Genomic DNA, 25,704 nt, shown 5'->3' on the forward strand with positions numbered 1-25,704 from the left:
CACAAGGTGTTTTTGATTCAGACTTGAACTTTGCTAATTTTATATGTGCAATATGTACTTTTGGTGTAACAAGTCCTGTTAGTATGGTGAGTAAAAAACAAACAAACAAACAAAAACAATAAATTCAGTATTTTTGCTTTGGCCAAAACTTAATACTGTCATAAATAAAATAAGCTGAAGAAAATCCTAGTTGCTTTTCTGAAATGTAAAATTTACTGTATTTGGTTATTGCGTGTAACTTCTGCTTCCTGTGAAGCCAAATTAGTTCTGGTCTTTATCAACACCTGCAAGACTTTGGCATGGAGTGCCTATTTTTACATATAAAATTCAAATTTAGCTTTTGTGTTTTGAGCAAGAATTATTTATTTTTCTAAGATGCATCTGAAAGTGGTCATGCACTAAAATAATTTATTCCTGTTGTGAGGTACTCTTTTATATCCTAACGGTTAAAGACATGAGTCAATAACGACACTTTATTTTGTAAAAAGCCAGTTTGGTATTGTAATTGATCAAGTAAAAAAAAAGATGACAGGGAGAACTTCACAATTTAAGTCTGTTAAACTGATGGCAGCTGTAAAAACATTAAAGGCAAAATAATCATACTCTATATAAAATTGAATATTTCTCCTACTGAGCTTGAGTTGAATTTAGTGTATAAGGAGTCAGTCTTTCTTCTTCTGGTGCATTCATCATATTTCCTGACCTGTTTAGTCTTATCAGGCTAAAGGCATAACTTTTAGAGTACATAAAATCATAATTTAGAAGGTAAATACATAAAGCATTAATTTTGCAGTCTTTTTCACCTCATAAAAACGTATGTTTTATAATGTGATCAACTATGTCGGTGCAGTCTGGAAACAGGTTTTTCTTTATCTCGAGAGTGTGAATGTGTATCAGACAACTGTCCACTTTGGAAACTGTAAAACCAACACTGTTTTCTTTTCATAAAATATCTGGACAGAGTCTGGACAATAATATTGAAATGTTTTATAAACATTGGCTGGTTCAGAATGAAAACCTTAGCTGTCTTAAATATGTTGTGTAAAACAATTACTTGTGTGTGTGTGCGTGTGTGTGCTAGTCTATATTATTGTTGTGTGGTTTGTAAGCAGATTGTTGCTAAATGTTTTCAACTACTGCTGGCTCTAAACATTTAAACAGTTTGTGCAGTGTTGATTAGTAGTACTTTTTTCTAGCTTTTATAAATTGTACATCGTAATGTACGTACTATTTCACCACACTTTCAGCTACATCTGAAAGCTCTGTAGAACTTGGAAGTGCTGGAGAATTTTTGGCCTACAAGTGGAAAAACAGTGGCATGGCTAATGTGAGATTAGAGATATGACATAAAATATGTTCATATATATTTGGATGATCGTTGCCATGTAGACATATGATATATTTTCACACAAACCCCCCGCAAAATACATATGGTACCTTTGTTCATGTGTTCTTCATATATATATATATATACATATATATATATATATATATATATACACTCTAAAACCAAACAAATAAATAAATAAATTAATTAAACTGTTGTATTCAAATAGACAGATCATCTTCTAGGCCACTATTTTATGATCCAATTATATTTTTAAAGAGCACATTGATAAATAGGGAAACATTTTTTGTTGAGACACTATTAATCAGATGCTAAGTTTTCTACACTTGCACTTACACTTACCGGCCAGCCCATTAGGTACACCTCCAAGTATGGGGTTACACCCACTTTTGCCTCCAGAACAGCCTTAATTCTTCATGCCATAGATTCAACATAATGTATGTATTTTTATATTTGAAATTTAGAATAAGTCTTTGAAAAAGATCCATCTAGCCAACCATTTTCTTAAGCTTATATCATTGTGTGTCACAGGTGGGCCCTCTGAATGAGGGTCACCAGTTTATTATATGGCTTGAAAAAAAGTCTTAGCAACTTTAATTACACACCTGGCTTTTAACACGTTTCATCATCTACCTGTTCGGGTAATTCGGGTCCAGTTTTCACACAGTCTGAGCTCTGTACAGATAAAAAAAAAGGAAAAAGCTGTTTTATATTGAATATATTCAATAATGGTGTCCAGGCACTAAAGTGGGACAGTAATCCTTTGTGATAGAAGCTCCCGTAGATTTGTTTTTCTTTGTGGCTGTGGCCAGCTAACCTGTGTTAGTTCTGAAGGTTACCACTCTTTCAGCCAACTGCAGACTACAGTATATAGGCAGATAATATGTGAGCCATTAGAACTCCTGACCAACCCCTAGGTGGTACTGATAAGAGCAGTATAAAGGGTAAATTTGGCTTTAGCGTTACTAAAGAGTGGTAAATTCAAACTGATGACTCCACCTAAAGCTCTTCTACTGTAGAAGCAAGTCCTGTAGCTCAGCAGCTGTGCTATAATCTACTGTATACAGGTACTTTCTGGGGCAGTTGTCTAAAGGAAATTTCATTCCAGTAGTACTGTATCATAAAAACTGTGTATACAAAATATCTAGCCAATTCTAATACAAATATAGTGATACATTTCTAACACTATCCTTACTGATTCAAAATTATCCCATAATTTATAATTAATAATTATTCAGTGCTGTGTCTCTCTCTTATATCTCTGCTGTTATCCAAGTCTTAACCTGGTAGTGACCATGGAAATCACAGTCTGGCCTTACTCCAGCATCCATCACCTGGAACTGTACCACAATACTACAAAGTACCCCATGTTCACTGTCCCACATAACCTTTGAAAAACATAAAAGTACCACAATTTACCTTGCTCTCAGACATTATGTCATTGGGAAACAACCTACTTTAGAAACACATCAACTGTTCAGGTAAAAAACATAAAGTACATTACACGCAATCTTTAAATTTCCAGTTTTACGAATGCTTCATCCTTGCCTTTTAAAATAATTTCTCGACATCTCGACTTACATCTTTTTCTATCGCCTTTGAGTGAACTTATCACAATTTAAGCTTTGTTTTGCCTCTCTGGAAACTACATAAACTCTACCTTTAGTTAGTACACAGACTGTAGTGACATTTATCGAGCTGTGTGAAACATTGCATTTAAAATTAGGCACCACTTAAAGGAAAGAAATTCAGAATTACCATGACCACAGCTTTACTGGTGCATGCATGAACATTAAAAGGATAAGATGAACACAAAGATGTTTGCAGTAGTGTTTTACTGTCTCCATGGCATCAGCTGAAAAAAAGGTCAATCTGCAGGACATAAAAAATGAACTTGATTAAACTGGGTGTTAGATTTGATAACTCATTGCATTTTTCTCCTCTTATAAAAAAGGTCTATTTAGTAAACAGTTTTTGTTTTTAAAGGTTTTTCTTAGGTTAATTCATGCATCTTGGGTTAAAAAACAATGAAGGAGGGTTCATGTGATACAGTGATATTAGAAAGCTATTAAATGGATGATGTAATGACACTGTTCCTGGTTCCAAGGTCAAGTATGACGTCAGATTTTAGACAGCGTGGATGAAAAAGTGGATGTCCTTTACATGTTCAAAATGAAAAAAGGAATGTTTAAAGAGAAAAGAAAAGAGATGTATAAAATAAATCTATCATTACATATCTGCAAGACTGAACAATTCAGGTGAAGAATTAAAGGTAACCTTGTTTTCTTAAAAGCATTAGCAGAAAATTAAAATGTTCTCATGTCATTCAAGGACACAGAAAAACTGCCATTTTTACTTTTTCAGACTCTCCTCTGGATCTGTGTAGTGTCAATCAAAAAGCAAAACAGTTGTGAATCTATTAAGATTTTATACATTTTATTAAGTCTGTCTGTAGATGATAATTTTACCACAGTCACCTCATTGATCATTGCTGCAGTAAATCCTAAGGAATGATTCTCATGTCAGTTTAACCAAATAGTAATAGGAAGACATGAGGAAATACATAAATAATATTTATCATATTAACATATGATTATCTCATTATAGATCAGATTTAAAGAATGGCACATTGTTTAATAAAATCATTCAATTAACATTTACAAACCAAAGCTATGATTCAGTTCATCATACCAACACTTCAAAAAAAAAAAAAAAAAAAAGCAAACCTTTTTGTTCCTGTTGTATCTAGTGGCAACAGTGGATTATAAAAAAAATTACAGTGTAAATGTGAATATGATTTCTCACATGAAAAAATGTGTTATTACAAAATTTGTACAGTGCAGAGGTGTGATTCAAAAGTTCAGAGAACCTTCTTTTTAAAGAAAGAAAAAACAATAAAAACAACAACAAAGAAAAAAACAACAACATAAAAGATTTCAAGCTGGCCTCTGACCAATCCTTAGGATCACCATTCAGGGTCGCCACTGCTTTGATTTTTAAAGGCCAGTTCCCAGAACTTTTAGATCACACTCCACATGTTATACATAAAAATGTTGCCACAACTGTCAATGACATATGATACAAAATATTAAAAATATTAACTTGGACACTTGATAAGGAAGGTTTCTGAAAAGAAAGAAAGTTGAGAATACAGCAGAAAAACGCCTTTTATATCAATATTATTATTACCATATCGAGTTTTCCTTGGTTCTAACAGGTTTATAATACACAACGCAGTTATCGTAATGCTGCATTTACTGCCTACATGAAAAACCCATATACAATATTTACAGTATCAGTACTTTGTAGAGGTCACAAACACTTCTGTATTGGGACAGCCAGATGGCTCAGATAAACACAGTGTTCAGGGTTTCAATTGATTGGATGCTTATTGCCTGACAAACTCCCTTCTGTCATTGTTTTTTAGTTACAATTTATACCATCTGTATAATTCATACTGGCCTTAAAGTAACTAAGGTGTTAGATCTGTAAGGGTTTGCCAAGTAACTGTCAGTATTATTTTACTCCAAAGAGTTCTACAGCCTGAGGCCTTGACCACAAAATGTAATAATACAATGTAAGAGACAAAAACACTTGGTATACAAAAACCTTTCATTTCACTGTCTCTTCTTAATAAGTGCTCATTACAAAAGGATGAGTGTTTGCAAAATGGTGTTGCTTGAAACCATAACAGGCAATAGTCCCAAAAAGACTTTGATTTAAACATGAGGCACGTTTGTGTAGGTGTAAATACCCTGTGCTGCCTTTTATTTAAAAGAAGAAGGATTTTCATAATAAATACACCATTATTTTTTTTTCATGATTGTAAATGCAACATTTTAATGTGACAGAACTAATCAGGCATCAACTTCTCTCCCTTCTCTAACTATGGCATCAGAAACAGTGTACCGTATGCTAAAGGTACATAAAATTTTTCACCACATGACAAATTTCCCAGCGATTCATCACATGAATATCATGTTAAGTATTCCACTAATAGCTCTGATATAAATTATGATTAACAACAGTGCTAGTATCATAAAGATGTACGAATAGCTGGGGTTTAAAAAAGAGCTTTGTAATCAGACACAGAAAAAGCAGATAGTTCAATATACTCAGATGAGGGTAAGCCTGAAAAAAATATGCTTCTTACCAATGAACTTTAAAATGTAATTTAAAATTTAAAGCAATTTAATATGTCAAATAATATGCTCAGTGCAAATGGCCACGAGGGAAATTTCAGAACTAGTCCTTGCTGTGGAGATGGGTTATCAGAACAAACATGAACAAGACAATCGTCAGAAGCAATAATATAGAAAATGAAATCATGGCCTAAACCGTTTTCTTTAAGCAAAACTCCACATCCTCTCTGGTTCCATATTCTTATTTCTGACGTTTCTGTGGTTTCCTCTTCTGGTTTTGGACTGTAAATCAGATGATGAAGATGCCATCCCGAACTCAGGGAAACTACACATTTGTGCTCAGACTGTCTTTACGCAGTTTTTTACAATCACCTCTTGTTTGTGTGAATTCATTCAGGTTGTAGTTTTTGGTTGAATCAATCTCACTGGTTTATCTAGCCAGTTAGATGGGGACACAAAATAAATATCAGTGTTTTAAGGGGTTAAATTCCGAACAGACTGGAATGATGCAGCGCTACAGAGGGTTGAGCCACTGGATTTAATGTTAGATTTTCCTTATAACTGTGTTAATTGTTAAATGCATCTGAGTTTGCTTCACTTTTCATGTTTATTCTAGAACACTGTGTTATCGAAGGATGATGGCAAGTCAAGCAGTTCAAGAGCCTTTTTCTCTGATTTGGTCAGAGGGAGGTCTTCGGCTGGAGTACATAAGATGGAGAACCTCTAACAAAGAAGAATATTGGTTTTAATAAAAGATGAACGGAAACGTTTTTTTGGAAATTTATATTCATACACAAATAGCTCACCTGTCGCAGTGTACCAGGAGTGATGCTCATATTGTACAGCATCCAGAAGGGAACCATGAGTGTAGAGGAGAGTGTAAACCACCAGCCTAGAGCATAACCCCACCATGGATACTCTAGTGTGTTGTTGAACTTCAGTGGAGTGTATTTGACCAAGGAGAAAATAAATGTTCCCTGAAAATTACAATGGAAGAGTTAAATATGGAATAAATTACATACTATGTGGGGAATGGAAACCCATCTCATAAGGCTCCTAGTCCACAGTTTTTCTGCTTATGTTAACGCCAGTGGTGGCTCAGAGCTCTATGGTTATTGAGTCAGCAGAGTGTTGGAGACTTTTACACACTATGCACCTCAGCAGTCAGCAACCTTGCTCTGTAACTTCATGTGGTCTGACGCCATCAGTTGCTGTGGTACTTAACCTAACAATTTTCCAAAAGTAACACTTAGTCATGGAATATCTAGGAAGGAAGAAATGTCATGAATTTTATGACGTGTTGCAAAGGTGGGACCCTATGACATTACCATGCTCAAATTCAGTAAGCTCTTCTCATTCATTCACAAATAATGGGAGACTGCATGGCTAGCTGTACACCCAAAATTGTTGGCTAGTAAATGCTAAAATGATACTTCCCCATGAAGGATTTTTGTCTAGGTTCATTACTAAAAATAACCAAATAATGTGATTTTACTTTGATGGAATATAAATGCTGGAACACATACTGACATTTTTTACTTTCAGATGGAGAGTTTTTCACCAGCTCACAGAACTAATACTAACTTAAGTAATGAAGTCAGTCAGAGTTAATAAGATATTGCACTAACAGCTACCATTTAAGTCAGCAAAACTGATGATCACCTACTAGATAAGAGAGTTTGTCTCGATCAATAATGTCTGTCTGACATTACTGACATGTGCTGTGCAAGAATGGGTGGGAAGGGCTGCAGAGCATTACTAACTTTTGCTGCAACTCACCGTGCAAATTACTGGAGTGACATATTTCAAACAGTACTTTATTAGGGGTAAAGGCTTGTATCCAATCATGTCCTCTAAGTTGTCATAAAATCGGTCTGCACCTGTGAAAAGATGGAAACACAGAGTTGAGGAAAAATTTGTTTCATTATGAAGACACTTTGATATTTCTGTAATTCATGAACTTACCATATACCCATCCAACACCTACAGACTGCAGTATGGCAATGAGAAGTAAAGTCATTCCACTGCAGGCATAGTAGTCAAACACCTGGAAGATGTATAGTCCACCCTGTGTGTGGAGCAGTTTCATTAGCTTTCGAGCTTTAGCATATAAAATAAATGCAGTTATTGTGACAAACATGTGACTTTTAAATTTGTTCTCACCTCTGTAACCATCACAAGGCCGATGAAGAAACTGACAACACTGACAGCAAGCAGCAAGAGTTTACGTCGGTGGCCGACATGGAAGAAGGCTGGATTCATGTCGGAAATGGCTGTTGTGAGAGCTTCCAGACCCACAAACTGAAACACAAACCTCTAAGTTATATACTTACCATTAAAAATGCATAATTTTTGCTCAAGATTAAACTGTTTTAATTTGCATCTGAACAGAGAACCTGCACCAGGCCTGAGCCAGATAACGATCATATTTAGTGGAACGTAAGTAAGTTTAAAATTCTTTTTTAAAAAATAATTCCATTTCAGTTTTTTTCTGCTGTCCCTCCCCCTTCACCCCCCCCCCCCCCCCCAAAAAAAACCCAAAACAGAGCCTACCTCACTGTCCAGCCCCAGCAAGATGATCATAACGAAAAAAAATACTGCCCAGATCTGAGGAAAAGGCATCATGGCGACGGCTCGAGGATAGGCAATGAATGCCAAGCCAGGACCTAAGATAAGATAAGATAACCTTTATTAGTCCCACACGTGGGAAATTAATTTCCCATGAGAGAGAATAAGAGAATACAGTGGAAACGGAAGCCCAACCTGCTACTAACCAGTTATACCTAACAGAGGTCGGTGAGTGTATACACGCATATATTGATTGTAAGGTGTAAAGTGTAGCTGGCATTTATCCTCTTCTAAAAACAGATGAGAAACACCATCCACTACACATACAAAGACAAGCTTGTAACATTCTCCCATACGAACATGTAAATAATATTATATCCATAAATGCTGTCAGGTCTAAATTGTTCATTGTAAAGCTCCTTGTGTCTTTTCACACTTTCTTTTATAAACTCACCTGACTCTGCCACTTTGGATATATCTGTGTTCTGCTCATATGCCATGAATCCAAGTGCAGAGAATATGGCAAAGCCAGCAACAAAGCTGGTCCCACTGTTCAGAAGGCACAAATACACACAATCCCTAAAATAAAAAGAGAACAAATTACATCAAATTATTTTGTATTAAAGTCAGTAAGGGTTTATAATAATAATAATAATGGATTGCATTTATATAGCGATTTTCGAGACCCTCAAAGTGCTTTACAATTCCACTATTCATTCACTCTCACATTCACACACTGGTGGAGGCAAGCTACAGTTGTAGCCACAGCTGCCCTGGGGCAGACTGACAGAAGCGAGGCTGCCATATCGCGCCATCGGCCCTGTCATGGTCCTGAGTCTGACGACTCAGTGTTTTGTGTTTCTTTATATTATTCTATGTTCTTGTTTATTCTGTTATGTCTTTTGTTTAGGTTTGCTATGTGTTAGGATTTTGTTTCATGCCTGCCTGTGTTCCCTCTGTCTGCCCATGGTGTCACTGTGTCTGCTCGTGAGTCTGTTAAGTTCAGTGTCTTGTCTGGTCCTCTGTGTCTGTTAGTTTCCTGTTTTATTCTGAAGGTCCTTGTCTCATGTGAGTGTGTTCAGTTTACGTTTCCCCTGTCTCGTCAGCTGTGATTTCTCCCAGGTGTGCTCCCCTCCTGTCTCCCATCCCTTGATTACTGCTGTGTGTATTTAAGCCCTGTGTGTTCTCCTGCATGTTGCCGGTTCGTCTGCGTTAATTCCCTGCGTCAACCTGTGTTTCTCCCTGCGTGTTTCTATGTTTCCTCCAGGTCTCCAGTTAGCGCTTCAGGTTTGTTTTGTTAGTTTTTTCCAATTTAGGCTTTGTTTAGTTTCCTCCGCTCCTCTGCCGTTTCTGTTTGTATCTCCACCTTCTCAATAAAAACTCCCCTGCATCTCAGCTGCCTGCATCTTGGGTCCTCATTAAATTCCACACAGCTCATCCCGCAAGCCTTGACAGGCCCCTCTGGCCAACACCAGTAGGCGGTAGGTGAAGTGTCTTGCCCAAGGACACAACGACCAAGACAGACAGAGCAGGGGATCAAACTGGCAACCTTCCGATTACAAGATGAGCTTCCCAATCCCCTGAACCACGGTTTGCATGTTTCTTGCCTAACTGTGACACACAACCTGTTTTTTTTTTTTGTTTTTTTTGTTTTTTTCCATATCAGTCGCCCATGGCATGACACATGACTCAAGGGAGATATTTTTGGATAATGGTAAATATAAGAAGAAAGTTATTTTCTTAGTAAAAAGCATTAAAGAAACCTGCTTTTTTCCAGTTTTGTCATAATGATTTTACATGTTTTATGTTACATTCTTCTTCTTTCATTAAAACTGTGATATTTTGTGATATTCTTACATTAAAAAACAAAACACATTTTACTTACTTGTAGCAGTCATTGTTGTACTTATTATAGCTGCCAAGAGCAATTAGACACCCAATGCAAATAGCATAGGAATAAAATATTTGTGTGCCAGCATCCATCCACACCTGCAAAAGAAAAAAAAAAAGGTCATTTTTCCACCCCTACATTAAATTACATGAGAAATTTATTTATTTTTATTATGTGTGTCTGCGTGTGTGTGTTGGACTGCACGTAGTGCATCTGTACAGAACATTTGCTAATGTTTTACCCTATGTGACATCAGCAAAGCAATCATTTGCAAATGCACTGAAAGTTGTAACACAGTTTAACACACACATAAGTAACCCATCACTGTTTGTAAGAATTTTGATGATGCAACATGGTTAAGCAGGAGTTAAAGAGTAAAACCACATTTTATTTACAATGGGAAGTCATGAATGATGTTTGTACCTGGGGGTCAGCGAGACGGGATGGATCTGGGTACAGGTAAAACTTGATCCCATCTATGGCCCCAGGCAACGTGAGCCCACGAACAAGCAACACCACCAGCATCACATATGGAAATGTGGCAGTGAAATAAACTACCTGCAGAGGAGGGATGATGTGGCCATGTTATGAACATTCACTGCCGATATTATGTAATCACACTCCCTCTGTGCTTCAGAACATACACCGAACACTGCTTAAACTCACATTGAAGGTTTAGTTTCACACAGTGTATCTCAAACTAAACACATGCTGCTGATTTTTCCTTTATTCTTGCCACCCAGGGAAAACTGCAGTTTACTACTCCTTAAGTCTAATGCACAATTTAAATTCTTAAGAAAGCAAATTGCAGCTTTAGATTAAAGAAAATCTTTCTGACAGCTTCTTTTGCCTTTTTTATGCTGGCACAGCACTGTTTGCAGCTAAATGCTGTCTGCCCATTACCTTTTTCAAAATACTAAATCTTGCAGGATTTGCAGCCCTCAGCAAGTAACATCATGTTCACCATTTATTTAGTTGGCATGCTAACAGTTAATCAACAAATACAGAGTACATCTGCAGATGAAGAGGATCAAAAGAAGATCAGAAAACTGATTGCAGTTCAACTTCATATCATGAAATTCACTGCTATCTGGCACAGATACTACTATCAAATCAGGTCTAAGTGCAACACTCCCATTTATTTTTAAATGGGGTAATCAAATTTAATTAGTAAGTATGTATCAATGATTACATACCTTATATAACTATTTTTAGCATAACATCCAGCATATAGCTGTGTAAATCTTCCTGGTTTAGTGGTACACAGAGTGCAACAAGTTGAAAGAGGAGGTTTTTATCACAGGTCCACAACTTTGTATTCTGCTTTTGTATTTATTAAAAATAAACACCGTCATTGTTGCGTAAAATACAATCTCTTATCTGCCCTGCCCTGGTATGCATGTGTAGCTCATGTCCACCCTCAATAAATATATAAACAGTGACAATCAAAGAATGGGAAGGAAAGGAGACAAAGGATAAAGGCAGGGAAGCAAAGATGATTACTAAGAAACATGTTTGTAGCATGTTCTTCATGATATTTTAGGAAGATATTTCATCTCCATCTATTTTAACCTGGCCTGCTGCTGGTTGCACCTTTAATTTAAGAGCAGTGGGAATAAAAGTTTGGGCTTAGCTTGATATCTTTGAATCATAAAGGACTGTAATAATGTTGGCTCGTATTTATGGTTTGCCTTAAACTGTGTACAGTCACATTGTGTCTCTAATGGGTAATTAAACTATAAAGATAGAGGCATGTTTGGTGTGTACCATATTACTGTGTTATTAGGCACTAGCAGATTCTGTTATTTGTTACACTGTGTACCACAAGGAAAACAGTATTAAGCCCATGTCCTACCTTCCCAGTAGACTTGACACCTTTCCACACGCAAAAGTAACAGATGATCCAGGACAACAAAAGGCACAAAGCCAACTCCCATCGAATATTGCCCAACTCATTGATGTTTCCAGTTATATTCAAAACTCTCCGCCTGCAGTTGACAGTTAGTGATGGTCATAACTCACAAATGCCAATTCACTTGTCCAAATATGCCTTAAAAGTTTTTGGATTTTGAAAAAGTTACTCACTCCCAAAACTCTCTCACTGGTGAAGTTGCATTTTCATATACAGTCATGTTGAAATAATCAGCCTTTCCGTCAAATTCCACACAGGTTTCTGAGAAATGTCAACAAGTGATTTAAAACACATACAAAGAAAGATCATATAACACATCTTGTCAAAGCCTTGGTCTGTGTTAACAAAAATCTTCAGTTACATTTTGGTATTTGTTTTCTTTTTTATTCTTACATATAAGCTATGCTAGTGTTCTACTGATTTTTACTATATAAGCTTTTCTATTCACATAACAAATTGGTTCTTCATTTGTAGTTTGCTATATTAAATAAAACATGTGTGACTACAGAAGGTTTTCTACTTTATGTTTGCTGAAGGAGGGGGTGGAGGGATTATTTCAGTGTCTCCACCAATTACATAAAGAAACAATAAATAATAAAAAGACAGTGATCTAAGTTTGTGTGACTGCATTAGATTGATGACAGTTGTTTATTTGTGTGCGTGTGTGATTTTTATTCGCTGGCTTTAGTATTCTGCCCCCTTGAGAGGGAAATTCAGTTGCGTGAAGTGCTGAATAAAGCCACAAGGTGGTGCCTCTTTCATTTTACTGGGTTGAAAGAGAAGGTTGAGAGTTTTACTCAGGCACCAAGTGGTGCTGCAAGCATTCCCACTAAATTAATGGCAATAATCAGTAGTTGACTTGACTATGGCCAACTGGAAAGTTTCCAATTTGCTCAATTCCATTGTGTACAGTGTGTGTGCTGTGGTGAGTAAAGACTTTGTTGGTGTTGCCATAAAATTGTTATCAGTTTGTTGGTGCACACCAAGTAAGGCTTTTCTGTGGTTCTCATAACTCTAGATTTTAAGTAAGCGTACACTTATTTTTATTTATTTATTAAGAATATTTATATGTGGCATCCCATGACAGTACCATTCACAGGATGCCACATTCAGTGAGCTCTTTAGAACCACCCATTCTTTCACAAATGTTGTTGCGGCATGGCTAGGTGTAGCCCAATACTTTTGTCCATATAGTGCATGTAGCGGCCAAGTACATGCTAAAAAGATACTTCCGAATGAAACGTTTTTTTCTTGAGGAGGTTTGGATCTCTGCAGTTACTGAGTCAGCAGAGTGTTGGTGACTTTTACACCCAACAAGCCTCCATACTCGATGGCCCTGCTCTGTAACTTTACGTGGATGAGCTGCTCTGTTTCCTAAACATTTCCACTTTGCAATAATTCCACTTGTCTGTGGAATACCTACATGAGAAGAAGCGGCACTTGGTACACTGGTGTTATCTTATGACACTCAGTGAGCTCTTTAGAATGTGCCATTCTTTCAAAAATTATTTGTAAAGACAGACTGCATAATTAGGTGCTTGATTTTATACACCTATGGCAATGGGACTGAAAACTGAAGTACGGCCTGCAATTTTTTTTATCCATATACTGTATAAAGTAATGAAAAATTGTCAGTGCTAAAATACACTTAAATTTTTCAACTGCTATTATTAATAAATATCAGCATGAGTGAAGAATACTGAGTGTTAGTCCTTCATAAGATAAAATGTTTCCAGCCTTTGCTCTATAGACACAAAAAAACCTCCTCAGTGCCAACATTGTGCCAGAATCGAATAAAACCTTCAAACAGCCAATTTTATGACATTAAAAGCAACCTAACATGTAAAAAATGGAAACCAGCTAGTATCATGATGAGTTCCCCAAAGCTTGTTAAAATGCAGTGAGTCATAATTGCTCTCATGATGTTTAGCTACTTCTTTGTTTTTGCATTTCTAATCACATAGTGGGACTTACCAGTGTTCCAGCTGTTTTTGCAGCTTGCCCAGGGAAGCTCAGAATTGAAAGAGGAGAAGAGATATAGGAATGCCCAGGCTAATATGATAATGTAATAAATACTGGAGTATAAAACAACCACTTCACTGCAATAACCAAGGCCTGAAAAACAACAAAAAAGGAACAAATTAAACACTTAAAAGGAGGCAAAATCACATACATATAGAATAATTAAAGAAATGCACTGTGTCCAGTATGTTAATATAAATACTTGTTAACAACCCAACGCACTTTGAAAAATAAATACATATTTAAATGATGGCATATATTTAAATTACATAAAGGAGGTTTTGTGCCAAAGTAAATGTAATGCAGTGAACAATTGTAGAGAGGAAACACAGACAACAAGTAAGAAAGGAGCTAATAGTATACAAGTCCCCTGGCTGGCAGTCAAAGAAGAGGTAATGTTCAACCAGTGTAAGTAATGTGAAAGATGAAACCCCCAATGCAGATCTGCGAGTTTCTTAAAAAAAGGTTTTGTCTTGCCAATAATCAGAAAAGGAGCTTTGTTAAACTTTAAATATTAAGTTTGTTACACAACTGTTGCATAAGTGTCAGACTCAAAACTCAGGTTTCCTGGAATACAGCATCTGATCGTTTACAATATAATGTTCTAAAAATAGTTTTGTAAGAAAATGAGGAATTATAATAAAAATTCATAATTTCATAGAAAATTCATTAAATGCTACAACAGCAGGAAAATGTGAGTAAAATGTGCACTTTGTGATTAAAATGTGCATTTAAAAAACATACTAATATTTTCCACAGGTTTTCTATTTATAATTAGATTCAACTTCATTAATTAATTAAAGGCCTTGTCATAGCTTGTTAGCATACAGTATGATCTTAACTTGTGTTTTCTTCTTTATTGGTAGTCTGATAAATGAAAACTTCCAAACATGTAAAAATCATGTAGTCAATATAATAAAGTGATAAAACATAATTTGCTTTCAGACTAGTAGCTGTTTCAGTCATGTGCTCAGACGTTTGGTGGAAATTGTCACACATTCAATTTATTTTATTTTATTTTATTTTTTAAAGAGAGAGATTTTTACCTTCAAAAAGGGGGCAAATTTTCTTCCAGCAGGTAATCCCTCCCTGCTTCGTGTACTGGCCAAGAGACGTCTCCAGCAGAAACAAGGGTATGCCGCAGGCGAAGAGGAAGAGTATGTACGGGATAAAGAACACCCCTGGACAAAATCCAAAGGTGCACCACATAAGTTGTTTGTATTGATCGATTCAACTGTTTTATTAATCCAGGGTTATCACATTGACACAGGTCAATCCCGGGGGAGATCAACACTGGCTTACTTTGCATCTAATCTCTAAATAAGATAGACATTGTTTTAGTTCATTTTAAAAAGACCTTTCTTTTAAAACTTATTTTGTGTTTTGTTATTTTTTTCAGCTTGTAGATGTGTTGACATTTTATTTATTTTTTTTGGGTATGTGGTTCTTAATTTGTGTTTAGCTACTTTCTGAAATATTTTTCTTCCAAATGTAATTTTTTGGGAAATAGTAAAAATACTCCAGGCTTGGTCTCGCTGTATGGAGTTTGCATGTTCTTTTTGTGCCTGCGTGCCAGAGGGAAAACATTGCCTTCTGGGTAATCTGGCTTCCACCAACAGTCCAAAGACATGCTTGTTAGGTTAATTGGTGACTAGTGTGAATGTGAGCATGAATGGTTGTCTCTTTGTGTTAGCCCTGTGATAATCTGGCAGCATGTGCAGGATGCATTCTGCCTCTCTCTCAGTGACAGCTGGGATAGACTCCAGACTCCCTACAACCCTGAATTGGATAAAAAAGTTAAGAAACTGGATGGATTCACTTGATTATCTTTTCCTAACTATGATGTAAATTCCTTTAAAACGATCTTTCCCTGCCACTCTACACAAATGTCAAACTGACAGGATTTTTAAACAAATGCAGCTAAGATAGAATTAAAAATGAAAAACAAATTAAAGTAACTGTGTCGATTATGTTCCTTTGAGTTCTTTTAAATTGATATATTTTGAACTAAAATATACAATTTGGCTTAGTTATACAAAAATAAACAAAAGGGAAGCTGACACAGAAATGCAGTTCCTCCAAATTAGAGTTTTAAAAGGCCCAAAGGAAACATTAACAGCCTAATATAAACAGTGATTCTGGGCTCTGTAGCTAAGTTCATGTAATTAGCTAATTAACATTAACATTAAAAAATATGTATAATTATGGGGATGGCTGCTGAACTATCACTTAGTTATGCTGCTATAGGATCAGGATGCTGGGCGACCTACCATGATACAGTGAACAGTGAGCAAGTTTATCTTCTCTCTTCTATAGTTTGTGTTTTGTTCTGCCTCCTTAAGCCCTGTTTTTCTTTTCTCTTTACCATCACCCCAAACCGCCTGAGGCCAATGGATGCCCCTCCCTGAGTCTGGTTCTGCCGGTTTCTCCCTGTTAAAATGGAGTTCCTTCCCACTGCCACCTAATGCTTACTCACAGGGGACCATCTGATAGTTGGAGTTTTCTCTCTAACATTGTAAGGTCTTCACCTTGCAATATAAAGTTCCCTGAGGTGAATGTTTTGTGATTTGTTGCTACATAAATAAAACTGAATTGAAAAAAGCTGAATTCAACTGAAAGTTGTACTGAAAGAGATTCTGAGAATGTGTTTAATTTAACCCTTTTAACCATTAAGTACAAATATATACAGGTCAGTACAATGCATCTTGCTGATAAAGTCTACCACCCATTGTTAGAGACAGCTTATAACTTATGGGGTCTTTAAGGAAGCTCAAGACTTCAAAACAGCTTTCTGCAAACCAGTGATCCCAAGTTCATTATTTGGAGATGGTAAAACTGAAAAAGAGGAGCTAAATAGGTAGACAGCCACAGCACAATATAGTGTCTACATTTGTTCACTATTTTGATACTCACCTCCTCCATTTTTGTAGCATAGGTAAGGAAACCGCCACACATTTCCCAGCCCTATGATCTGTCCAGCAACAGCCAAGAGGAACTCAATTTTGCTAGACCACTGTCCTCTCGTATGGGTGCTGGGTTCAGGTTCAGCTGTGCCCTTATCCAGCTTGAAGTTGACATCTGGATCATGGGGCTTATCCATTATTCTTTAACAAGAAGGGAAGAAAGCCCATTTAGGTACATTTGATCACATTTTTGACCAAAACAGATGATTTGGAAGACGCAAAATTTGATATTCCAGAGACCATCTGGTTATCTGCACACATCAGTGCCAAGTAAGCCACACAATAACAACATCACCAATCACTTCAGGAATAGTGATGTGAGTTAATTACAGGACATTAGCGTTCATTATCAGCACAATGCCAGCAGTCTTGCTGCATTAGGTCAGAAAAGGGTCGGTGCAGCTTGGTATGAGAATAAATCTTTTCATCAATGTTGCTTTTGTGTGGCTGGCTAGGATTTGATGTGGGAGTGAAGCAGGCAGACTGGAAAATATGTGTGCTACAACAGTAGTAAGAAGGTTCAAATGCTGAGATGCTAAAAAACAGCTTTTCTAAAGTATTTTATGGATCATTTAATGAGCCAACCAAGAGAAAAAAACTAACACTAGATGCTGGAGTATGGCAATTATAGTATGTGTTGCTTTTATGTGGCAGGTAAACACTAGAATAGCAAAAGAAAAGCTTTATAGTCTTTACAGCTTGTGTACAGGAAAGCTTGTCTAATCACTATGGATACTAAAACCTAATCTTCCTGGCTAATGCCAACATTGTTATTTTTGAGTAAACAAATGTGTGATAAATGGATATGTCCATAATTATTATGAAATGTAAATAAAATCATTTATTCCACATTGTGCTCACAGTCATGTATATTCTGATAAAAAATGTTGAATATTTTGCAGTCAGTTCTCTTAGATATGTCACAATATGGAAAATTCTAGATGACCTGAAATCAAGTTGAACTTCTTGCAGTGTAAGTGTTGGTTGTTGGGTATGGGTGTGCATGCAGTAGCTAGACAATTGTATATGAATGACACCTAGCTCTGACGTAATCTGAATTTACAGAATTGTAGTAACGGGCTTTTTAACTAGAAGGCTGTAAGGCTGAAACAGAACACGTGTGCCTTTCCGATGCTGTGCAGATTTTAGCATTGTGAGGACTGTGTGGCTGGTTTCACACCTTTAGTTTGTTCTTTGTTGTCCAGATTAGTCGATGAGTTCAACTTGAAACATTTTCTGAACATTTTGGTTTCTTTTTACTCAGAGAAGCCATGTGATCCTAAACGGATCCATATTTTGGTGTTGGGCTCTGAACTAAGGCATATATCAATGGGGGGAAACTGCTCAGCTATCATATTATAATGTTGCAAAATTTCTGATAAGTAAAAGCACAGTACTTTTCCTTTTCGATAAATTTCTAGTTTGGACCAGACTGAATGACCCTGAACGATGTCTTATTTATGCCATAGATAACCCAGCCCAGACTTCCCATGACAGACTGAGAACTATCCAACTCTTTTCTTTTACTTCATATAAATCCATATGCTGCTACTGCATTAATGCTCCTTATATCTCTTTTCTCTCACTCCAATAGGTTGTGGCAGATCGCAGCCAATCATAGGTCTGGTTCAATTAACATAAATAAAAGATTATATAGCATTGACTATAAAATGATAACACGGTGTAAATTAATGGTTTGCATAACCTCTTTCTGTCTTCTTTTGCCTTCTCTGCAACATTTCTGTCTCCTTTGCGTGAGAAGAGACCGAGATAAAAGGAAGATAATACAACTCACGCCAACTTTAACTCCCTAACAAGTGTTAGCCTGTCTTATGATAATAGTTTTACTTAGTGATGGGATTAAACATTCAGTGGGACTAATTTATCAGTTAGTTTTGTTCCCTTAATTCTCTGTTCAGTTAGTGACGTCACTGCAAACTGCTGAAAACTAATGTTCTAACTTTATGTGGTCTTTGTTGGCACCGCCTTCTGACTGTTAGCTCAGCTGAGTCATAGTTCAGCAACGTTACCAAAGTGAAGTCATCGTGTGTGCTGTGATTATTTTTTTATAGACCTGGACTTTAAAAACAACCTGGGTGGAAGTTACTCAGGGGGCTGACACTATTGCTTAAGAAGATTCCAGGCCAGTTTATCCACATCATGTGTACAAATGCTTTTATCAACTATAAAGTGCAAATAAACATATCTTTATGTCTTTGAGAATAGTAAAATGCATGTTTTTGAAAGAACTTTATTTACTGTAAAAAAAAAAAAATCAAAGATAATAGAAAGTTTATAGTTTATAGAAAGGCTACAGTGTAGTCAGGTACTATCCACTATACACACATATACGTATATATATATATATGTATGTATATATATATATATATATATATATATATATATATATACATATATATGTGTGTGTGTGTGTGTGTGTGTGTGTGTGTGTGTGTGTGTATGTATGTATGTATATGTATATGTATATGAAATAAAACCAGGATAAATTAAGAATGCTATTGCTCAGTTAAGTTGCAGTTTACATCGAGCACCTGCCAAAGTCGTTCTCACAGAATAACGTCCACAATTTTTTGCCTCCATCATCACAACAGGGGATGTTAAATCCAATCAGATTGGATTCAGTCTATTCTGATTTAACTGAAGAAATTTTGTAAAGAATTTCCCATGAACTGTTTAGGAATTACAATTATTTTTAGACAGAGCCCCCCATTTCAACAGACTCAAAATTAACTGGGAAAACTAACAACATTATAAATATAGGGACTGTTTTTAATACTTGGATGAAAATCCTTTGGAGCCAGTGCTTGGATTAAGATTAGAACCAATGAACATCACTGAATGTTGTGTTTCTGCCAAGGTGTTTACTGCAGCTGCTTTCAGTTGCTTGTGGGTCTTCCTGTCTTTAGTTCTGTCTTCATCAACTGAAAGGCATGCCAGAACATGAGCTGCATCATTTTTAAACCGATAACATGGCCCGGCCTTTTTCGTACTCTTAACGTTAACCTTCGTTTCATATGTCCAAAGTCTAATCTGGTCTTCTTGCTCAAGTGTTATCAGTACCTTATTTTAAACTCTGAATTTACATTCACTGAAAGCGTCACTTGATTGTAGACCTTGAGAATGATACATTTATCTCCTCAGTGTTACTGACTTAGCTACATGTTGCGAAGCTGTTTTTTCCTAACAATGGAAAGAATGTTCCAGGTTGTTCCATAAATTAAAATTTTCCCTCTGACAGATTTATTTTGATTTCCCAGCCTAATGATGGTCTTCTTTACTTGCACTGATATCACTTTGTACCTCACATTGAGAGTACAATGAAACAAAACTAAATGGAAGCTGACATTTGGCCATTTAAAAATAAATGTTACATAATCCCTTTATCCTGACCTTGACCTTTCACCACCAAATTGTAATCAGTTCATTAGTAAGTCCAAGTGAACATTTGTGCCAGACATAATAAAACTGACTCCAGGAGTTCCCGAGATATCACATTCAGAAGAATGGGACAGGTGTGAGGTCATAGTTATATTGACTTTTGACCATTAAAATCTAATCAGTCCTTCCATGCATCCAAGTAAACTTTATCTGTGTTTCAAGAGTTAACAAATGTGACAGAATGAGATATATGCATATATGCACCACCTACACGGATTAGAAAAGCATGGCTGAGTGGTTGCAAAGAAAGGGAGAGTAGTGTTGACTGAAGAGGAATGGGCATTATAGTGGGGATACAGGACAGCTACAAGTACCTGGGTATCCCACAGGCCAACAGAGACTTTGGTGAAGATCCATGAATGTCAACCACGGATTTGAGCTATGAATACATACACCCTAAAGGTCATGAAATACCTAGCTGGAATTTTAAAAGAATGGCCTCAGGAGAAGATAGATGCTACTGATGTCAAAACATAAAAATTACTCATAAATTATGGAGATCTCTAGAGTCCAGCATCCTGAGGCTCTATGAGCAACGTAAAGAGGGAGGGCGATGATTAGTTAGTGTTAGAACCATCCAGGATGAAACATAGGAGTCTGTGAATACATTAGGAAGATGTATCTCAGGCCCTCTAAGATGAGCTGCTTCAAGCAGTGGAAGAGAAGGAAGTATCATGGAAGACCAAGCTGCTGCATGGCATGTAGCATCCACAGATAGAAGAAGTGGCAGATAACAAAGAATCTTAATATTGGCTAGAAAAGGCCACCTTAAAAGGACAGCACAGAACAGAAAGGAGTCTGCCACAACTAACAAGATCCAAGCTGCAGACTGTGCAAAGATGCCCCAGAGACCGTCCAGTGCACAGTAGCAGAATTTAAGATGCAAGGATACAGTGAGAAAAAACAACCAAGTGGCTGAGAAAGTCTACAGGAACATCTGTGCCACATATGGATTAGAAATCCCCAGTTTCTAAATAAATAACAGGGCTCAGACCCAGTGGGTCTTTGAGTTTCTGACAGACAGGCAGCTGTTGACAAACCAACCATATGCAGAATGATTGTTGACAAGAAACAGAACACCGCAGATGTGATAGATGCAGCAATCCCAGAGGACAGCAACATCAGAAAGAAGGAGAAAAATAAGTAAGTACCAGGGGCTGAAGAAACAACTAAAGTACATGGAACCACTTTGGTAACATCCAAAATGGTCCCAGTGGTAACAGGAGGGTTAGCAGCTGGAAGAGTGGCTGCAACAGATTCCAGACACACAAAAAGAGCAGTCCTAGGAACAGCTAGGGTACTTCACAGACCTCCCAGAGGATCTGAACTTCAGGACAGATACCAACTGCACACGAGGATATATATACATACTGTCACTATACACATTGTACACTGACAACAGCAGTTTTGATTTTAGAAAAAAGAAAAACTCATTTATATCACTACCTGCTGCAAACATTATCTAGAAGAAAAAAAAATCAATTATTATCTTTTACAGTTTTGTCCAAGTAACCCTTTCAGCGCTTATTATTATGCAAGCCGTTCCAATATTTGCGCAAAAGTGGTGGGTGTATTTGGTAGCTTTTTGTAGCCATGATCACAGAGCAGCTGATGTGTTCCGCTAAAGGGGAAATAACCAAACCTCGCTGCAGCGTAACCGGTAACCTTTGGCCTACATTATACAGCAACAAGCTCTAAGGGTTAACTGCAGCTATAAACACTAATTTGTTTACTGTAGGATAAAGTACAACAGCAGAAGAGTCCACTCATAATCAAAACAAAGAAGAAGCATAAAGAAAAACTTCACATAACGTAAAGGAATACCTAGGAAAAAACTGGCTCACGTCTGCAGTAATTCTTTATGTTTCCATTCCGGGTTAACTCATCAGGAGCTTTCTGAGTCAAATACTAATAGTCCAGATCTTCCAGTCTCAACAAGACAAGTGCAATTCCCAGAAGTGACCGCAAGTGAGTCCATGAGTGGAGAAGTGACAGTGTGAGCGGTGACAATGATAGACAACCAAAAGGAACCACAGGGACAGAGAAAAGAGGGGCGGGTTGTTTCTGAATGACGAGGCGGAGACTGTTCCCTAGACCACATGGCCTCTCAGTAAAGGCAACTGGAGGCGGCTGGTTGGTTTGCACGTTAGCCATGCTAAGCTGCATAGGTGCTTCTGTTTGGATCATACGTCGTCGTCAGTGAACGCACCAGCACTCTGGTCGTGAAAGCGAGAGTTTGTTTCTCGGTGCCTCAGCGACACCATGAGGTCGATAGCATGAACAACAGGTGAAGCAAATCGCAAGATTTAAACCTTCCCTATTGCAGGGAGTATAAAGAAAGACAGGTTAGTTTTGATTGAGCGGCAGAAAAAAGTCAAACTTCACTCATAAGAAACGGAATTGTAACCATACAGGGTTTAATCATTAATTAAATATTTCCTAAGAGGCCACGTGAAAAACTAACTGTTGTGAAGGGCCCCACCAGAAAGCTGAACTCACTTCTGATCAGTGTTAGATTATTGGTGCAGCCCTTCACAACAGTCACAGTTTCTCATGTGTGTCTCTGTGAAAGTTTACTTCCCAACCCTGATTTAATCACTATCAGTATCAGCTCCTAGCTCGTTTTAGAGGCATGCCAGGTTTTCTTATTGAGATGGGAGATGGAAGTTTTGTTCAAAATTCAGCTAAGTTTCAAGAATGGATTGTTTAGATATAGTTTTTATTAGGTTCAGTTTTCTTTTAGTTATTATAATTATTCTTATACCGGGTTGTCAGTCAAGGAAATGCTTGGAATGATGAACCCGTTTCACTAAACTATAAACAGTTGATAAATAAAGGAAAGTACAACATACATGACTTACAAGGCGTTGAGTCACTCATCAGGCCATTCAAGTACCGTTCAATGCCCACTACTGAAGTGGCCTTGGCTAGGGTGCAATGTCATTTTGGAAGACTAAAGCCAATAATTAAGAACAGCTTTTAAAACATTTTTTCTTTTAGCAGTGACCTCAAGTACATGCAAAAACTTCCATAAAACAGAAAACCAGAGCCATCGCATCCTGTTTAATCCCCTTTTAATGATTAGGAAACATGAGGTCAGTATCTGCTATTGTGTAGTATACACCCCTATAGTCATTTTCTCCCGCTGCCCTTGTTTCTTGTTTTTTCTCAGGACACTTTCCACTAACCGGCCCTTTAGCTCCACAGCTGTCAGCTGTTCAGACTGCTGTGAAGTCAGGGCACAGCGACAGTCCCGAAACACACGATGCCTTTTGTCTTACTGACCTTTCTTTGGTAATGAAAGGGGTGTTCATATTTATCTGCTGTGAAATAGTAATCGATTGTTTAGCTTATGTGTTAGGTGAGCATTTATAGACATAGTCCTGGAAAACTGGCCACATCTAAACTGTTAATTTAGTGCCTTAAGAACACATTTGGAGAGGTGTGCGTGCTGAAAGCCATCTGAAGAAAAAAACCCCAACAGTGACTGTTCTGAAACACAATACAAAAATTTGTTGTTTTGTTGGGATAAACAGAGTAAAAAACCTCAAACCAGTTGTTGTACATTAAGAAATAGTACCATATATGAACACCTAACTCCCAATAAATCAAATCATTCAAATCAAATTCTCAGCTTTTCATTACTATTTAAGTCCAGATCGAACAAAATTAATCCAACCTCAAGAAGCACTTTTATTTTCCTGAATGTGAGTTCTAATTAAAGCAGAACAACAATCATTTAACAGCTTTACATTTGTCAAGAAGTCATACTTTTATTCAAAATGTTAAAAAAAAAATACATTCATTAGTTAAAATGATTTGCATAGTGTGTGTTGGCCACATGATGGGTTAAAGTTGGTTCAAGATGGTTAAAGCAGGTTAAAGTTATTCAGTTTTAGAAACACTAGAGCGGCAAGAGCTTAGTTTCTAGGAAGTAAAAGGGGACTTGGATCTTATACTCACAGTTTGTCGTCTTCTGAGGTCACTTGTGGAAGTCCTGCTTTTTCAGTTTGAAACACACCTTGTCTCTTCAGACAGAACTAACGTCTTTCTGTGTGTCCCTGGCAGAAGAGCCTTTAATAACCACACTAGATTTATTTTGGACAAATCATTGTTGGGCTTGTTAATGAATCATCATTGGCAACGTATTTCAAAGCGAGGGCTACTTGAGTTCAAAGAAACACAGCTGTTTCCTGATTTAACAGGACCAGTCTCACTTTTTGATCAAGCTCTTGCACATCTGTATTTAATTTCACTTCATGTTTATATGTTATTTGCATTTAACACAAAAACACTTTCTGACCAAAATACAGCATGCAGGAGGCAGTAGGTTTTGGAAAAAATCTTGTTAGAGTAGCTAAAAGAAAATAATAGTGCACAATTCTCTTTAAAAGCTAATCAAATCAGCTTTTTTTTTTTTTTTTTTTTTTTTTTTTTTTTTACGATACTAAGGATAATGAATCCTTTATTACTCAAATTTAAAAAATAGCTATATCATATATAGACCCAGGCTTGTTGTTGAATAGGTCATTTCTCATTAGAATGAAATAATTAAATTAAAAAGACAGTTAAAAAAAAATAAAAAATAGGTCTTAAGCTAAATCCTTTGCAAACCCACTAATTTTAAGCTTTTCTTGGTATAAGTTAGCATTAATGCTGTGTCAAAAATTATATTTTACTATATCACAAAATTTTACACAGATAAAAATAAAAATGTACACTTAGACCATTACATAGAAAAAAAGATTTATACATCTGTGATCTGTTTAAAAATGCTTATTGATGTTTTCTGACATGTGACCTCTCTGTGACTTACAACTGTCCTCACAAGTGACCTTTGTGTGAGTGATGACTGTCTTTAAGGCAGAAGTATTTTGATGTTATTCTTTAACCAAAGCTCCTTCTCTTCTTTGGGGAAGTTGTGAGAGATTGTTTCATCATAAACTGTCTGATTTTAGTTCATGCCCCATCTCTTCTTGTAACATTTCTGGTGTGAATACCCTCAACTTAACATAAGATTCATTTTGTATGGGATTTTCAAATGTGTCCTGTCTAGATAAAATGTCTCACAGTGAGCAGGGAGAATATGGAGGATTAAAATTGCCAAAAATATATTTTAAACAAAAAACCTTTGCCATTGTCACAGATCACTGCAGGCTTGTGGCGGTTAGACCCAAGTGCAGGACACAAGCAGACTTATGGCTCAACCACATTAGAGCAAAAAGATGACATCTTCTTTGCAACTAGGAATTATCTGATTGTCCAGACTGCATTACAATTTTTGCTTTTGGCAACTGATTGCAAGTTTTCCAATATTTGGCACACCTCTTTCCAGTAGGAGACTTGACTGAGTAAATTGTATTATGGTTAAAATGTGCCATGGTCACTTTGAAGATAAT

At 36.7% G+C, this 25,704-nt stretch overlaps 1 protein-coding gene and 1 pseudogene across 2 annotated transcripts; one reads left to right on the forward strand and one right to left on the reverse strand.

Moving 5' to 3' along the window:
• LOC134627585 (sodium- and chloride-dependent GABA transporter 2-like) lies at positions 1–22,288 on the reverse strand. Of its 2 annotated transcripts, none has more exons than XM_063473813.1 (15): positions 22,150–22,288; positions 16,797–16,987; positions 14,930–15,064; positions 13,836–13,976; positions 12,035–12,122; positions 11,805–11,937; positions 10,373–10,507; positions 9,944–10,047; positions 8,513–8,637; positions 8,044–8,156; positions 7,654–7,791; positions 7,456–7,558; positions 7,270–7,370; positions 6,297–6,467; positions 1–6,213 (listed from the first exon to the last, which is right to left on the reverse strand). In XM_063473813.1, the coding sequence occupies exons 2-15, from the start codon at positions 16,981–16,983 to the stop codon at positions 6,103–6,105; spliced, it is 1,785 nt and encodes a 594-aa protein (XP_063329883.1). In that variant the 5' UTR covers positions 16,984–16,987; positions 22,150–22,288; the 3' UTR covers positions 1–6,102. The 2 variants fall into 2 exon arrangements, with proteins under 2 accessions (XP_063329883.1, XP_063329882.1); XM_063473812.1 differs by having other exon boundaries at positions 22,130–22,288.
• Positions 17,774–25,704, forward strand: part of LOC134627934 (sodium- and chloride-dependent GABA transporter 2-like) — a 21,075-nt pseudogene continuing 13,144 nt past the window's right edge.

Source organism: Pelmatolapia mariae, linkage group LG5, assembly GCF_036321145.2.
Source record: "Pelmatolapia mariae isolate MD_Pm_ZW linkage group LG5, Pm_UMD_F_2, whole genome shotgun sequence".
NCBI lineage: Eukaryota > Metazoa > Chordata > Actinopteri > Cichliformes > Cichlidae > Pelmatolapia > Pelmatolapia mariae.